Below are 18,224 nucleotides of genomic sequence, written 5' to 3'. Positions count from 1 at the left end.
AAAAGGGATGGAGATGCTTAAACCAGGCTTTGGTTTGGACTGGTTCCCACAGTCACGCTGCTTCCTCTGTGAAGACATGACTATCCTTCTTTTCCTCTTACCCTACAAAAATAAATCATGATATTGGGTCAAATGACAAAGGATGCCTGCCATTTTAGGACAATTATCCTGGCTGTTTTGTACTTCCACCCTGCCTCTATCCTCTGGGGATCTGACCTGTGTCCTGGGATGTCATCAGGCAGATTTGCATCTAGAACAGAAAGCTCCAGGTCAAAACTCAAGGCTACTCCAGATCATTTCTCTCCCTCCATCCTGTTAACACCCCCTCCTTGTTTGAGTGTGTTTCTATTCCTTTCTTGTCCTTGTCACTCTCAACTGTACAAGTCCTGGCACTCCATCTCAGGACAGTGGGTCCCCAATCTTTTACTAAATCCCAAATCCCACCATTTCTGTGTTTTCTGACTACTCATTTGCTTAATCCATTGACCACTCGGTGTTCATAGAAGTGAAATCAATAGTGACATTGTCAACCAGCCCTTGTTAGCGACTTACTCCCACATCCCAGATGTTCACATAATCCAAATGGTTATGTTCAAAGTAAATAATTCAGAAAACATATTCACTTACCACAAATTCCTGATATCTAATACTTTTATTCAAACACTCATACAGTGGATACCTGTGCCTCAAGATAAGAAGTAATGCCAGATCACCGATCCTCACCTTAATTTCCTCCTACCCCTATCAATCCTGGATTCCATGGACTATGATCTCAATAATTTCCTTGGAATAATAAAAAATTCCTTACCACTTAGTTATGTTGTAAACCTCCAAACCCAGAAGATCCCGATTATCTGCCATGCCGCAGCTACTGCTGGTCTTATAACAAGCTGAAGAAAAAGCACGAAACATGATCTTTTGGTACCACTGTAAATACAAAACCATCTGCATCAACTGGGAAGCACTCATAATGCCTGAAAATTTTGTTCTCTTTTTTTGTGTTGGGTCAATAACAAAAAGAAAAATCAATTAAAAAGTGGACACGGGGGCTGGCCCCATGGCTTAGCGGTTAAGTGCGCACGCTCTGCTACTGGTGGCCCGGGTTCGGATGCCGGGCGCGCACCAACGCACCGCTTCTCTGGCCATGCTGAGGCCGCGTCCCACATACAGCAACTAGAAGGATGTGCAGCTATGACATACAACTATCTACTGGGGCTTTGGGGGAAAAATAAATAAATAAATAAAATTAAAGGCAAAAAAAAAAAATTGGCAAAGGACCAGAATAGACTTTTTCCAATGAAGACATACTAGTGGCCAATAGGTGTATGAAAAGGTGTTTGGCATCACTAATCAGGGAATGCAAATCAAAACCACAATGAGCTATCACTTCACACCTGTTAAGATGGAGATTATCAAAACAACTAAAGGTGGCAAATGTTGGTGAGGATGTGGAGAAAAGAAACCCTTGTGGGAATGTAAACTAGTACAGCCATTATGGAAAACAGTATGGAGATTCCTCCAAAAATGAAAACTAGCACATGATCCAACAATCCCACTTCTAGTATATACCCACAGGAATTGAAATCAGGGTCTCAGCGAGATACCTGCACTCTAATGTTCATTGCAGCTAATTTACAATAGCTAAGACACGGAAGTAACCTAAATGTCACTGATGGATGAAAGGACAAAGAAATGGAATATTAGTCAACCTTGAAAAAAGAAGCAACTCCTGCCATTTTTGACAACATGGATGGACCTGGAAGACATTAGGCTAAGTGAAATAAGGCAGACAGAGAAAGGCAAATACTCACTTATATGTGGAAACTAAAATAGTTAAACTCATACAAGCAGACGTTAGAATAGTGGTTGCCAGGGGTTGGGAGGATGGAGAATTTGGGAGCTGATGGTCAAAGGATACAAAGTTTTAGTTATCAAGATAAATAAGTTCTGGAGATGTAGGCTACGACATAGTGCCTACAGGTAACAAGACTGTATTGCATACATCACATTTGCTAATAGAGTAGATATTAAGAGATCTTACCACAGAATAATAGTAATAAAGGAGGTGAGAGAAAACTTTGGGAGGTGATGGATATGTTTGTGGCCTTGATGGTGGTGACAGTCTCAAGGGTGTATACTTATGTCCTAATTCATCAAGCTGTGTATGGAAAAGTATGACATCATCGTTGATTCTTCTGCATCTTGAAATACGCCGTGTCCTCATCACATGAGAAAATTTTGTAACTATATATGGGGACAGATGTTAACTGGGCTTATTGTGCTGATCATTTCGACATATACTCAAACATTGAATCATTAAGTTGTACCCCTGAAACTAATATAATGTTGTATGTCAACTTTACCTCAATTAAAAAAACACAACAGACAAAATGATTTGAATATTGTAAAGGAGTTCAGTGAATCCTTGAAACTGCCCCACTCCTATATGGGAGTTACAGGAAGCAGAGAGGATGAAGGAAGATGGAAGAAAGTTGTACAAAAGAGTATTCAAATTAAAATCATTTGAGTTGCTATCAGCTCCTTGTGGCAGAGTTGTGTGAGCCCTGATCTTCTTTCACATTTATCCTGGAAAAGCATACTTTCAGATCCAACCCATAATAGTTCATCATTTGCTCTAATACGAAAATCTCAACTTAATAAATAAAACCAAAACCATCCCTTATGTATGAATAAAGTTAGTGAACTTTACAGAGAAAAGAGCATATTTGCACAATCTCAATAAAGGAAACAGAAGAACTGAATGATGATCGAGTCTCAGTCAAGCTTATCTTTGAAAGCCAGTGAAGCCAGGATATCTTTTCAAGGATGTGTGTAGAGCTGTCAGCCTTGGAAGATAGAAATAGTGGCCTCCTCTAGAGCAAAGGACAGGCTTGCTTACTGCCCAATATAATAGAAATAACACCCCTCCCTGGGGCAAAGGTCAGCAGACTTCCTGCCCATTATCAAAGATTTGAGTTCCTTAAGCTCTGAGATCTTGCAACCCTCTGCATGTCACCTGGCCCACTGTGTATCACCCTGTAGGAAGTGGGATTTAGTGAACTGGTGCAAATGTTGATACTCTGGCCACTAGCATTGTTGTGTCATTAAGTCCTTTGTCTCTGACCCATGGGTCTAGTTTCTTTTGCCAGCATCTATAAGACCATGGTAAGCTGACTTATTAGCTTGCAGATAAGGTAAAATATCATACCTTTCACGGTTCCTGACAAGCCCTTAATGTAACTAGTACTCTTAGGAACAGAGAGCTATCCAGAACAATATGTATGAATATTCTTCATCGAAGACTTCATGCAACCAAAACTTTAATAAGTCTCTCTGATCTCTTTTATTTCTACCCCAAGTAGAAGGAGAGGCACCAAACTATTACAGACCTAGGGCTTGTGCAAGCCACCTGGAGACCTAGTGATCAGAAACTTCCCATGGGGAGCAAAGACAGATGGGCATATTTCCAAAATGGACACATATGCCTCCTTATCATCCAAAAGACAGTACATTATCTTAATTTATGATGATTTCATTCACTAAAATCTTGTGATGGGCCAAAGATGCACATCTAAGAAGAGTGAGACACATGGCAGTTGTAAGCAGATTAACACATTTGGTGAATATCAAACACTGAACTAAACAGTGTTCTAATCTATTATAAGGTACAACAAATTTAATTAGGTCAATTAAATGATCTTTAATGGTATGCCTGATTATTACTCTGCAATAATAAACAAGAAACTCATGTAAATAACTATAATTGGTCTTACTTTAAAATATAATAGTCAAGACTGTTTGAGATAAGCTGGAGAGAAGGAAGGGGAGAAATAGATAAAAGTTAGCTGCTCTGAAGCCACTCTCAAGACCCCTGGATCTACATGTAACCCAGGAGATCGAGGCAGATGGCTGTGTGCCTAGATCCTCCTGCACTGTGCTTCTCAGGGATGTCACGGAGTTGAAGCAGCTTCCTAAATCATGTTTACACGTCCATGTGTACAATACCCCTGACCATGGGGAAGAAACACCATTCAATCATCCTTTACACCCCTCTAATTAACAATTAGATTTCAGAATCATTGTATCATTACATGATAATTTATTCTTCAAACCTGTAGGATGCCAAGCTAAAAGAAAATCAAATTTCAATGGCTTCTTTTCTTTGAAGGACCAAGATGTTCTTTCACACTTGGAATCCGGATTAGAGGATAAATCCATCAAATCAATGGAAACAAGTTATGAAATGGACAGAGGGATATTTCATTCATATATACACAGTTTGTACTGTGGCAAAAATAGAGTTATATTTTAAAAAATTAGAATTTCTTGAAATTTTAGAGATTTTAAAGACTTTGTTCTGCTTATACTCCCTTTGGTTTACCAAATCAAACTCACTCTTTAATGGGCATTTCTAGCATTGAGTGCTAATAACAGCAGCTTTTTTAAATTCTTATTTTTCCCAGGTCAAACACCAAGGGTAGAGGTCATCAAAAGATCAAGTCTAATCTACCTACGGGTGTGGCAGCCTTAACTATGGATGTTCAAGCCAGACATTGCCAGAAGAACTACATCTCTTCACCCATAGGTGAGTTTTTACTAGTAATCACAGAAACTTAGGGATATCAAAGGAAATTTTTTATTAAGAACCCAAGTTATAGATTCCTCTCTTAGGTTCATTACTTTGAATTTTTGACTCAAATCATATATATCGATTGGACCATGTTCAATTCTATGATCTTTAGAAGATGCAACCTACAGCTGAAGAGAAACAGATACAACACCAATATCTTATCCTCTCTGAAGCCAAACTGAGAGCCCCTGGAGTCAGAAGTTTCCAAGAAAAGAAAAAGTCATCCATCTTCGGAAGAGAGACAGTAGAGGTTAGCCAAACATTCAACTTTAAAGTGTTAACATGACTTGTTAGAATGTGATGGAGCACACCTTCTAAGTTTCATGATTTTTCTCCAGAATATTGAGATGGATGACCTTGAAGTCCAGTTTCCCCATAAATGTATTTATTCCATGATAAAATTAATTTCCCTATAATTACCATGAAAATGTTACGTCATAGTCTCTGACTAAAAGGAAACAAAGCAAATTGAGCAGTTGAATAACAGTGTAATTAATTCCATACAAGGATCTTTACTGCAGCGTTATGTATAATAGTGAAACTGGATGTAATCCCATTTCTATCAAAGAAGAAGTAAACAGATTATGGTATTCCTGTTCTTTGGAATACCTCTAAAACATCTAAAATGGTAAGTTAGAATGATGTGCACTGATAGGGGGAGACGTCTATGATATATGATTTGGGAAACAGCAAATTGCAAAACGACGTAGTTATATAATTTATGTTAAAATACTTTATGTGTATTTATAAATTCACAGGAAATTTCCAGAAGAATAAACCCCACCCTGTTAACAATAGTGGCTTCTGAGTAGGGGAGTGAGTTTCAGGGAAGGGGATGAAAGGGGTGGGTTTCACTTTATATAGATCTGTGTACTTTGACTTTTTTTACAATATGTATTTCTTTCATAATTAGAAAAATGAGTGATGTAACCATTTGGTGCAGGGCAACAGTATTATGTTCACCAGTCTCTGTACTGTATGTTACTGCACAGCACGGACTGTAGGAGAAAGCCCAGAGGAGCAATGAAGACAAAGAAGACATGACACCTGCAAAAAGTCAGTGGAGTATTTCTACGTAACAAACCTTCCAGGTGAGTGACGGTCAGTATCTTCCACTGATCCAGCTCTCACAATAAACCTAGAACATGCCCAAGGTAAGCTGGAGGACTACGCCCCACTAGTCCATTCCCTGCCCAGGGCCTGTTTGTGCAGGGTGACTGCCATCAAGCAGACAATGGACTCAGGATGGAGCATGTGCCTTTGGGGAGGCTGGTAGAGAGGGACAAAGTGGAACACCAGCTAAGTGCACACACCTGAGAGGTGGAGTTCCAGGAGGAGACTCAAAATGTACCAAGAAACTGCGTGAAGGGAGCTACTCGACCTCTCTGAGCCTCAGTGTCCCCCCCTGTAAAATGGGGATGACAGGCCTACTTCACAGACCTGTTGGGGAAGATACATAAAAGTGCCTGTGACAGCCAGTGTCCATATTATTAACAAAGCCGTCTCCGACTTCAGAATAATCAATGAAAAGAATAATGTTGATGAGACCAAAGACGAGATGCTCAGCTTCATAACAGCCCCAGCAGCATGAGAGTGAGAGGAGCTCCGAGTAAGCAAGGTTCTTCACAGCTCCACTAGAGAGGATGAACATGGGCTACACCAGGATAAGTGGCTGTTGTACAGTGACTCGTGTAGTGAGGGTGGGTCCCTAAAGACACTGAAATCCAGTTACACACAGTGGCTCCTAGGAAACAACTAAAAGCAATCAACGCAGCAGATAGGAATAGGAAGGGGGCGAGCAGAGGAGGGTCAGAGCCACAAAATCTGAAGGAAGACACTGAACCACGATGAGTTCCCAGCTCTGTCAACAGCTGCTGTGGTGGCACCAGGAGATCAAACGTCTGAGACAGCCATTGTGGGGACTGCTGGGAGCAGAGTGTTCACTGCGGCCACACCCCAACAGCAGTACATCGGAGCACACACACCCTGAGACTTTCCTCTCCATTAATCCTTGTTTAAAGATGATGAGGGCCGGCCCCGTGGCTTAGCAGTTAAGTGCATGCGCTCTGCTGCTGGCGGCCTGGGTTCAGATCCTGGGCGCGCACCAATATGCTGCTTCTCCGGCCATGCTGAGGCCGCGTCCCACGTACAACAACTAGAAGGATATGCAGCTATGACATACAACTATCCACTGGGGCTTTGGGGGGAAAAAATAAATAAATAAAATCTAAAAAAAAAAAAAAAAGACTTAAAAAAAAATAAGATGATCAATATCCTCATGTTACAATGTCTCTTTCCAACCCTTGTGGACGAGTGTAATCAGAACCCCCTGAAGAAGGCACAGGCCAGAATAGGATGGAACACTGGGGCCTGGGGGAGTCGCACTGCACCTGACCACACAGACTATCACCCGGGCCTATTGAACACAAGAGAAGAACCCAAGGATGTGGTCTAATGAGAATTCCCCATCTGGCCACATTCAGAGACACTACAGAGTTTCTCTTCCATTCTTTACAAAAATGTTAAAGAATTCATGTGTCATTAATTCATAAAGGGGCAAATTCTTGACAAAGTGACAGGGTCTAGATTCCATGACCAGGTTTTTCAGATGTTTTGATAATATCCCACATTCTGGAATCAGAAATGTAACCTATTGGGATGTGTAATATAAACAGGGACTTTTTTCATGTAGATCAACGCCCAGATTTTTAGAGATGACATAAATCATGAAAGCTGCTAACCATTCTTCCACAAGTTTCAATAAGACTTTTAAGTTAATTTACCAATCTCAGGAAAAAAGAATTTGGCAATTCAAGTTTTTTGTTTCTGCATTCAAGCGTACAGTACAGGCAAGAGAATGAGCAGAAAAAAATTAACAAGAAGGTCTTGTGCCTGCCCGGTGGCTTAGCGGTTAAGTGTGCGTGCTCTGCTATTGGTGGCCCAGGTTCGGATCCCGGGCACACACTGATGCACTGCTTGTCCGGCCATGCTGAGGCCACGTCCCACATACAACAACTAGAAGGATGTGCAACTATGACATACAACTATCTACTGAGGCTTTGGGGAAAAAAAAGGAGGAGGATTGGCAATAGATGTTAGCTCAGAGCCGGTCTTCCTCAGCAAAAAGAGGAGGATTAGCATGGATGTTAACTCAGGGCTGATCTTCCTCACAAAACAAAAGAAAAAAACAAGGTCTTGGTTGCATTTCATCTTTTGCAAATAAGCAGGATATTTTATGCTCTGTTCCTTTCAATACTCTAAACAATTTTTATAGAATATGGTACATCTGATTATCCCTAGGCGTGTTTATCCTGGAAACTTGCCGGAATCCAAAGCAGAGATGTTAAAGCTGATGGGTTTCAAATGCTGCCCAAGTGCTGTCTACCTTGAACATCCCTCTCCCAAAGATGGACCACCAGTCTCTTCCTGAGGGATCAGAGTCATCACCCGTGTCCCTGAGAGACTGGCCACTCAGGCCTGAGCTGAGATTAGGCTATCAATCTAAATGGCAAAATGCTTAAGCTATTCTCATCTTAAGGATGCTGTTTCAGAGGCCCCTGCACTGGAATGGGTTGGTGAAAATGTTCTACTAGATACTTGCCTGGGAATTGGGTTGTTCTCCTCTGCCCTTGGCGGATCCTGGGGAAACCAATGATTAACCTCACGGATGCCTCAACTTCCACTTCTGTGAAAAAGGCAAGCAACAGCCACTGTTACCACCCTGCAAAGCTCTCAAGTTGTGCTTGCAAGAGGGGACACAGGGCGAATTTCTCCGAAAAGCTAATGAAATGATGGCACTTTGGCTGGAGAAGGCAGATGGCAGCAGGCAGAGGAAAGTTTCTGGGATGTCAAACCAGTTCCCATAAGCACTTTAGAGAAGCACCTGGCACTGGACTAGGTAGGAGGCTGTGGAAATACCCACAGATATGCAGGTGGGAGGAGGAATCAAGCAACGGACGGAGGCGATGTGGAATAAACATGAGTCCGGCTTCAATTTTGGACAAAAGCAGTTGCATGATGCAGGCCCGCGGCTGCCAATGCAGCCGCTACACCCTCCTAACTCCTTGGTCCCTCTCATCCTGTCACATCCCTCTGAGACTCAGTCCCCGTGGAGCAGGTGCAGGACCACAGGGCAGAGCACACCTCCTTGCTCTTCCCCTCAGGGCTAGGCACCGCCCCGTGCCCAGAGCATCCAGGGAGTTGTAGTCCTGTAGTCCTGCAAGCTCCCAGCCTGGAGCGGTTGAGAGACAAAAGCTCCCAGCATGCAGAGCTAGGGGCCCCAACTCCCTCCTTGTCCCTCCACCCCTGGGCCCCACTCCTCTCCTTGTCCACCCCACCCTCTATCATGCCTCTTCTCTCTACCACGCCCACCCTCCATGCCCTGCCCAACGCCTGGAGTATGCGCAGTGTGGTTGGGCTGCATCCCTTGAGGCCGGGACTCAGGTAGGGGTAGGGCTCACCAGCCTGGCTGTTGCTGAGGATGCTTGCAGCCCTCGTGGAAGCTCCCTGGCCAGTACTTGAAATGTAAATTCAATATCTAAAATGGAAATACCGGGTGACTGGGATCCTGGAATTTGCCTTTTCAAGGCCACTTGTCCTACTATCCCCTCCATCCCTCCAGGCTGCCATGATCCTCCCTTTGGACTCCATGGTCAGGGTCATTGAAGAGATCCTCCCTTTGGACCCCGCCTGCCTGAAGGGCCTATACCTTGGTCAGGCATCTTAGAAGGACTGCTGTGAGCCATGTCATAAAAAGGAGAAAACATCACAGTGGACAGCCCCAATTCCTGCATATACAGATGGGAAAATTAGGTGCACTGGTAAGTGACTCCTAAGCCGCTTCAGGGGACCACACGCAAGCCCCTTCTCCTACGCTGCACACAGGCCTTGTTCACTGGACTTCCTTGGCCTCATTAACACAGGCAACAGCACTGAAACTTCCCGTTGTTCCTTCCCACAATGTCAGGGAAGTTTGTGTAGGAAGGTAATATGCAATTTCTGCTCTACTATAGGGCTGGCTCCTTGGGAACCAGTTTTAATATCTCTTTTTAAATATACCCACAGAATCACAAAATAATTAAACAAAATAATTTGTTGCTCTTGGGGGTTATAGCGATAATTCTCTTGAGTCGTTTTTCCATTTAGCTTCTCTGATTGACTCCAAATACTACAGCACCACACCCTTCTAGACTGGTGGATGTGCAGCTCCACTTCTTTGCAAGGAGGACACGCAATAGCAGAATATCCATGGCCCAACTTTCTGGAGCATCAGTATTACTACAAGACTTGGAAGAAGCTAAGTTAGGTCATTTCCAGGGTAAGGAATTAAAAACTTAAAACTAAGATGAGGTGGGAAAGTCATATACCGTTAATAGTTGTCAGTAATCTGTGCCTGAAATGTCAGACTTTCTCTGAGAAAGAACTCTGAGACTCTACTTCCCATTGTTTTAAATAGGAAAAATTAGAAGACATAGCAAATCTATCGAAAAATCCTACCAATTTCCTAAGTCACGTTATGGCACCTACACATAAGTTATGAACATCATTGCTCCTCATTTTCTTCCTCATTCAACCCAGTCCCACAGGTCTTGAGTGCATGCTGTGAACACTGCACTGTGCTAGATGTCAAGGCCTTGGTGAGCATCATTGTGGGGGTGGACGTTGATGGAAAAAGATTGCATCATAAAAATTCAAAGCCATGCCACTTGCCAAATTGAGGCAAAAATGGAAAGATCTAGGATGCCAAGGAAGGGTGAGGGCATTAACAGATACTTGGGAGTATTAAAATCCATCTGATGATGTCATGAGTGAACGTGTTCCACTTTAAAACAAAACACTGCTGTTGTTCTCAGATATTGAGTTAGTATCTTTGTGCAAATATGCAGGATTTAAAGTGTTTATTGATGTATAACATGCATACAGAAATATATGCAGAGGTCATCCGTGTAAACCTTAAATAATTATTACAAAGTGAACACACTTGTGTGACCAAGAACTAGCACCAGCTTCATTCAGGCCCCGACAATCCCTTTCTCCCCCCTTCCTCCCCAAAGGTAACCAATATCTTACCAGCAAACACTGTATATCGAGTTTGTCTTCTTATACAAGTGTTTTATTACAGGAAAATTTAAACAATATACAAAATAAACAAAATAGCATAGTAGGCCCGTCACCCAGCTTCAACAACTACTAATCATCTGCCTTTTATGTTTTATCCAGACTCCATCCCATTCTCACCTCACTGTATTATTCTTTTAGTCCTTTTTGTATGTGTTGGGGGGTAAGATGTACACACACTGAAAGGCACAAATCTCAATCGTACAGTTTTGGCAAATAAACATGCCCATATAACCTTCACTCCTTTAAGAATAAAGTATTTCCATCACTCCCAGAAAACTCTTTCCTGTTCCTTCCCAGGCAATTTTTTCCTTCCCCCGAGGCAACCACTGTTCTGGTTTTTTCACCATAGGTTCATCTTGGCAGAAATCAGCCCACGTGTATTGTTTTCTGTCCAGCTTGCCTCCCTCGGCACGAGGTAGATGAGACTCACCCAGCACGTGTGTGTCAGCATTTGCTCCTCAGCACGGCTGAGGGCGTTCTGCTCTGTGGATGCCCCAAAGTGGGCTCGTCTTCCTCCTGGGGACGTGCAGGTCATCTCCTGTGAACATTCTTGTACAAACACTTTTTGTATGCTGTTTAATTCCTTTATTAACATTTAAGTGACACACCTTTGCAGTTTTTAGTGGTTGATCCAGATTACAATATGCATCTTTAACATATCACAGCTGTCCTAGACTTAATAGTGCACCAGTTTAAGCAACGTAAAATATGGAAGCCTTGCTACAGAACAGTTCCATTTACCTCTGTCTGTCCTTTGTGCTATGTTGTGATAAATTTTACATTTACCCATGTTATAAATCCCACAATACAGTGTTATGATTTTTCTTTAAATAGTCATAGGTCTTTTAAAGAAGTTAAGAGAAAAATGTTTAGTATTGGGAGGGAAATGTTTTGAGGATCTGCAAATGTACTGTTTCTTCTCTAAGTTTCACTCACAGTTTTTGCATTCATCAGTCAGTCTTGCCTACAGTAATTATTACTGTGGTGTTCTAGTGACGATTTGCTATTTCATGCTATCCAGCAGCGTTTATTATTTGGAATTATGTGAGGAATATTCCCCCCCTCCCTCTCCCTGCCTTCTACCTGTCTTTCTCTCTTTCTCTCATTCTTCCCCCCCCCTTTTTTTCTTTCTTCCTTTCTTATTTAATCTTCCTTATATCAGTACAGACTCATGGATATTTATTTTATTCTCTGGGTAATAATCCAATGCTACCATTATTTATTTTGTTGCTCCCAGTTTTCCAGCTTGAGCCATTGGGAAGTCTTTAAGATTGATTCCTTTTGACACATCTCATCATTTTCTGTGTTTTTTTGAAAGCACTTTCCTACTTTCTGGCAATACAAGAAGCTCCAGGCTCATATTGTATTTCCCCTCCCCAGATCTAGAATTAGCCAGTTCTCCAAGAAAACCTGGTTCTTTTTATTGGAGAATGATATTTAGAAACCAAAATCTGGGAGCTAGGTGTGCCCATTGATACTAGGGTGTCACTGCTTCTAGACCCTCTCAGCAGAGCTTGGAAATGTATGAATGAATATAAACTCAGGTATACACATCTACCTATCGATATATCAATCAATCTATCTATCTATCTGGATAGATATATTAAAAGAGTCATGGATTCATATTGATACTTCCAACTCCAATCCAGCACCACAGAGTTTATTCCAGCATTCTCCTTTTGTTTATTTGTAACTTCTTTCACCAACAGTGAGAAACTTAACTCCAGTTATCTACAATATATTTACTAATGTGTCAAGTAGTTTCAGAATCGCTAATCCATACTCTTATGAAAAACAAATTTACCACCTAGAGTACAGTGTTTCTGTACAGTACTTTAGTTTTACAGTATCCCATCAAAACACTGTCTTCCAAAGTTATTTAGGTCAGGACCTTTCATCCCCACCCCTTCTGTGTGGTTATGTCACATGCTTGTAATACAGTGAGGTTCATTTGTCACTGCATTCCATCTGAGTTCCCCAGCATCCTGATTGATTTTTAAAATTTGCAGAGTAAAATTCACTCTATGTGGTGTACAGTTCTATGGGTTTTGACAACTTTATGGTCATGTATCCACGTCCACGGTACCACACAGAGCTGTTTCTTTCACTCTCAAAATTCTCTCATACTGTCTCTTTGTAGTCAACCCCTTCCCCCATTCCATCCCTTGGCAACCACTGATCATTTTCCATCTCTGTAATGCTGTCTTTTCTAGAAAGTCATATAAATGGAATCATATACTATATAGCCTTTTGAATCTGGCTCCCTTCACTTAGAGATATGCATCCAAGATTCATCCATGTTGTAGTGTGAATCAAGAGTTTATCCTTTTTATTGCCCAGTAGTATTCTAAGGTACTGATGCACCACAGTATCTTTTCCATTCACCTGACGAAGGACATTTAGTTTGTTGCTGGCTTTTCACAATTATGAATAAAATGGCTATGAAGATTCACGCAAAGATTTTTGTTTAAACATTAGTTTTCAATTTGCTTCAGTAAATCTCTAGGAGTGGGATATCTGAGTCATATAATAAGTGTATGTTTAACTTTATAAGAACCTGCTAAACTGTTTTCCGAATACAACTATCATGCTGCATTCCCAGTTCTAGTTGCTCCTAGTCCTCACCAGCACTTGGTATTTGCAATTTTATTTTTTATTTTAGCCACCTAATAGGTGTGCGGTATCTTATTGTGGCTTCTGCTTCCTTTTTGAAAGTGAGTTCTGCTAAATACAGATCCTGTGTTGACTTTTGGGTTTTCTTTCTGCACTTGAGAGATGTCATTTTGTTGTTGATTTGTCTCTTTTGCTTTTGATAATATATCATCCATCATTCATATTATTTCTCCCTGTATGTAATGTCTTCCCCTGTATATGTGTATTTCCCTGACTGCTTTCAAGATTTTCTTTTTATCTTTGGATTTTAGCAGCTTGACTATCATGTGCCTAGGTATGGTTTTATTTTGTATTTTATTTTGTGGGTTTCCTGACTTTCTTGGATCTAAAATTTTAGATTTTTCATGAAATTTTGGAAGTTTTATGCTATTACTCATTGATTTGCCTTTCTGCTTCATTTAATTTTTTGTCTCTCCCCTCTCTGATGGGGACTCACTCATCTCACAGGTCTTAAGGCACTCTTCATTTTTCTCAAAACTTTTATGTTCTTTTCTTCAGACTGGATAATTTCTATTGCTCTATCTTCACGTTTCTCCTAATGTTTCTAATCTACCGGTAAACTCAAAAATATTTTCTGTATTTCACCTTCCTATTTGGTTCTTTTTTGTAATTTCCATTTCTCTGCTGAGTTTCTATATCTGTTCATTCATTATGAGAATATTTTTCTTTACCACCATGATCATCTATATAAAAGCTGCTTTCTCATCCTTGTCTGCTAATTGCAACACCTTGGGAATAGTTTCTACTGCCCACTTTTGGTCGTATATGGATTATATTTTCCTATTTCTTCAAATCTCATGATTTTTTAAATTATGTACTGGAAACCATGGATGATAGTTATAGAGACTCTGGATTCTATTGTGTCCCTTTGAAGAGTGTTGTTATTTTTCTAGCAGGGAGTTAACTTGGCTGGACTGAAACTCCAATCCTATCTCCTTTACAACCGGCATAGCTGAAATCCTCATTCAGTTCTTTCATCTTCCAACTGCTGTTTTTACACTAGGCCCTCTGGGGCCTACCCTGCATGTGTGTTGTTCAAAGATCTGCCAATTTGGTGTGTGGGGGGGGCAGACTTTCATACATATTTTAAGATTTTCCTCTTTGTGGTTCCCTCCCTTCCAGAAATTTCTCCCCCAACTTTCCAGCTACTCTGCCAGCCCCAAAATACATCCTCTAACATTACAAGTAATACTATAGTTTTTCCCCTGTCTGGGCCATGTACAGATTTTGGAATGCTTTGAGGTAAAACACTCAAGCTTGCAAACATATCCTGGTAAAATTCCCATGATTCAAGGGAAGACTCCCCCTCGGTTCTGCTTGCCTTTGGAAGAGATTTATGCATACATACATATACACATTTATTGTATGTGTATTACATATAGATACATGATTCTATATAAATATATATAATATTTCGTGCAGATTTTATCATTGTTATCTGTGACAGTGTTAGTTCAACAAGCTACTCCACTATTACTGGAAGCTAGACCTCGGTTTTTTTTCTTTTTTGCATTTTATATAAATGGAATTATAAAATATATAGCCTTTTGAATATAATTTCTTTTATGCAGCGTTATGGTTGTGATATTCATCCATGTTATTGCATGTAGCTAGTGTTTGTTCATTTGTTGAAAATAATTAATGTTGTTAAATGGTCATAAAATATGCATAACATGAAATTAACCACTTTATCCATTTTTAAGTGTACAGTTCAGTGACATTCAGTACATTCACATAACTGTGTAGCGATAACCTCCAACCATCCACAGATCTATTTTCACCTTCTGCTGAAACTCTGTGCCCATTAAGCAACAACTCCCTGTTGTCCCTCCCTCTTGCCCCTGGGAACCACCATTCTCCTTTCTATTCCTATGAATTTGACTACTCTAAGTACCTTATATGAGTGGAATCATACAGTATTTTTCCTTTTGTGTCTGGCTTTACTTCACTTAGCGTAAAGTCCTCAAGGTTCATCCACGTCATAACATGTGTCAGAATTCCATCCTTTTTAAGGGTGAATGGTATTCCACTGTGTTTTACACCACAATTTTTGTCAACTCATCCGTTTATGGACACCTGGCCTGCTTCCAGCTTCTGCTTATTTTGAATAATGCTGTTAAGAACACGGGTGTATGTATATGTCTTTATATATGTGTTCAGTTCTTTTGGGTTTATACCCATATATGGTGTTCTGAGATTCATTTTTTCACATGTGAGAGGGTTCCCCACACCTCCAACAAGCAATTCTTGGAATGCCAGCTGGTTGTCAGATAATTCAACTCAATTTGATGCTGTCAACCCAGAGATACATCAGATTCCACAGTTTAAGGGCTCAGTCCTATAAGACTGCACACCCACCCAACCTCACCTCAACTTCAGATGCCAGTTACAAGCCCAGGCTGTTACCTGTACTTCTGACTGAGTGACTGTAAACCAGAGATTCCCACAACCTCCCCCTTGGGTTTGATTAATTTGCTAGAGTGGCTCACAAAACTCAGAGAAACATTTACTAGATCACCAGTTTATTATAAAAAGATATAACTCAAGAGCAGCCTGATGGAAGTGGTTCAGAGGGAAAGGTATGTGAGAAGGGGCACCGAGCTTTCATACCATCTCCAGGTGCACCACTCTCCAAGCACTCCTTGTCATTGCCAATCTGGAAGCTCTCTGAAACTCATTCTATTGGGATTTTTATGGAGGCTCCCTCACGTAGGCATGATCAATTATTAACTCAGTTTCTAGCCTCTCTCCCCTCTCTGGAGGATAAGGGATAGGACTAAAAATTCCAAGCTTCTAATCGGGGCTTGGTCTTTCTGGTGACCAGCCCCCATCCAGGAGCCCACCCAGAGTTGCCTCAATAGAACAAATGATTCTCCTAGTGTTCTTATCACTTAGGAAATTACAAGGGTTTTAGGAGCTCTGTGTCAGGGATGGGGTCAAAGACAAATATTAGAACAAGAGATGCTCCTAGTGTTCTTATCATTTAGGAAATTACAAGGATTTTAGGAGCTCTGTGCCAGGAACTGGAGACAGAGATCCATAAATATATTTTCTGTTATTTCAGAACCCATAGGTAGAATTTCTAGATCATATGGTAATTCTATTTTTCATTTTTGAAGGAACTGCCATACTGTTTTCCACAGTTTTATATTCTCACCATCCAAGCACAAGGGTTCCAATTTTTCAAAATCCTTGCCAACACTTGTTATTTTCTGATTTTGTGAGAGTAAAACTATTCTAATGTGTGTGAAGAGGTATCTCAATGTGGTTTTATTTTGCATTTTCCTGATACTTAGTGATGTTGAGCATCTTTTCACGTGTTTACTGACCATTTTATGTCTTTGGAGAAATGTCTATTCAAGTCCTTTGTGCATTTTTAAATTGGGTTGTTTTTTTATTGTTGAGTTGTGGGAGTTCTTTATATATTCTAGATATTAATCCCTTATCAGATATGTGATTTGCAAATATTTTCAACCATTCTGTGGGTTGCCTTTTTACTTTGTTAATAGTATCTTGTGATACAGAAAACTTTTGCATTTTGATGAAGTCCAATTTGTTGTTTTTTTGTTGTTGCTTATGTCTTTGGTGTCAGATGAAAGAAATCATTGTTGGCAATGGCATTTGGACCCAATGACATGCAGCTTTTACCCTGTGTTTTCTTCTAAGGATTTTATAGCTTCAGCTCTAATATTAGATCTTTGATCCATTTTGAGTTAATTTTTGTATATTGTGTAAGGTAAGGGTCCAATCTCATTCTTTTGCATGTGGTCATCTAGTTTTCCCATCACTATTTGTTGAAAAACTTATCCTTTCTCCAATGAATGGTCTTTGCACCCTTGTCAAAAATCATTTGACCATATATGCAAAGGTTTATTTCTGGGCTCTCTATACTATTTCATTAGTATATTGTGTGTATTTATGCCAGTACCACACTGTTTTGATTACTTTGTAGTAAGTTTTGAAATCAGGAAGTGTGACTTCTCTAAATTGTTCTTCTTTTTCTACATTCTTTTTGCTATTTATGGTCCCTTGAGAGTCCATTTGAATTTTAGGATAGATTTTTCTATTTGTGCAAAAAACATCACTGGAATTTTTACCTCCTTGAGTAAGTTGATTCTTAAGTATTTTTCTCTTTTTGATGATATTGTAAATAAAAATGTAAAGTTTTTAAATTTCTTTTTCAGATTACTTATTATTAATGTATAGAAGAACAACTAATTTTTTCATGTTGATTTTGTGTTCCACTACTCTGCAGAATTTATCAGTTCTAAAAATTTTTTTGTGGAATTTTTAGGGGTTTCAACATATAAGATATTATTTGTAAACAAATATAATATTACTTCTTCCTTTCCAATTTGGATGCTATTGCTTTCTTTTTCTTGCCTAATTGCTTTGGCTAGAACATCTAATACCATGTTGAATAGAAATTGTGACAGTGGGCATTCTTGCCTTTTTCCTGATCTTAGAAGAAAAGCTTTCAGTCTTTCTCCCTTGAATACGATGTTCTCTGTGTATTTCTATATCTGGCTTTTATTATGTTGAAGTAGCTTCCTTTTACTCTGAGAGTTTTCTAGTGTTTTTAACATGAAAACATGTTTAGTTTTGTCAAGTCTTTTTCTGCATCCATTGAGATGATCCTGTGTTTTTTTCCCTCATTCTGTTAATGTGCTTTATTACATTGATTCATTTTCATATATTGAAACAACCTTGTATTCCAGAAATAAATCCCACTTAAAAATGATGTATAATCCTTTTAATATGCTGCTGAATCTGGTTAGTTATTACTTTATTGAGGATTTTT

At 40.0% G+C, this 18,224-nt stretch overlaps 1 protein-coding gene and 2 long non-coding RNA genes across 17 annotated transcripts in view; all 3 read left to right on the top strand.

The window, feature by feature from the left end:
* The window catches only part of LOC131406903 (ral guanine nucleotide dissociation stimulator-like), a 113,010-nt gene extending 106,661 nt beyond the window's left edge, over positions 1-6,349 (top strand). For 4 of the 15 annotated variants that reach the window (XR_009220383.1, XR_009220380.1, XR_009220379.1 and 1 more), the window contains 3 exons: positions 4,464-4,585; positions 4,743-4,880; positions 5,623-6,348. Coding sequence is in view for 2 of the 15 variants with exons in the window: in XM_058542771.1 (XP_058398754.1) it covers positions 4,464-4,531 (68 nt within the window). In the remaining 13 variants the exon portion in view is untranslated. Of the gene's footprint in view, positions 1-4,463; positions 4,586-4,742; positions 4,881-5,622 lie in introns of those variants that run through there. The other 11 variants (XR_009220387.1, XR_009220389.1, XR_009220388.1 and 8 more) reach the window with 4 other exon arrangements.
* The window catches only part of LOC131406909 (uncharacterized), a 141,188-nt gene that overhangs the window by 32,905 nt on the left and 90,059 nt on the right, over positions 1-18,224 (top strand). The gene's annotated exons all lie outside the window — the stretch shown is intronic.
* Positions 8,428-9,968, top strand: LOC131406911 (uncharacterized). Its single transcript, XR_009220396.1, has 3 exons — positions 8,428-8,528; positions 9,252-9,450; positions 9,776-9,968. It is a non-coding gene; the product is annotated as an uncharacterized LOC131406911 (long non-coding RNA).

Source organism: Diceros bicornis, chromosome 6, assembly GCF_020826845.1.
Source record: "Diceros bicornis minor isolate mBicDic1 chromosome 6, mDicBic1.mat.cur, whole genome shotgun sequence".
Classification (NCBI taxonomy): Eukaryota; Metazoa; Chordata; class Mammalia; order Perissodactyla; family Rhinocerotidae; genus Diceros; species Diceros bicornis.
Note: the sequence above shows the minus strand (reverse complement) of the source record. Positions and strands in the feature narration are given on the sequence as shown.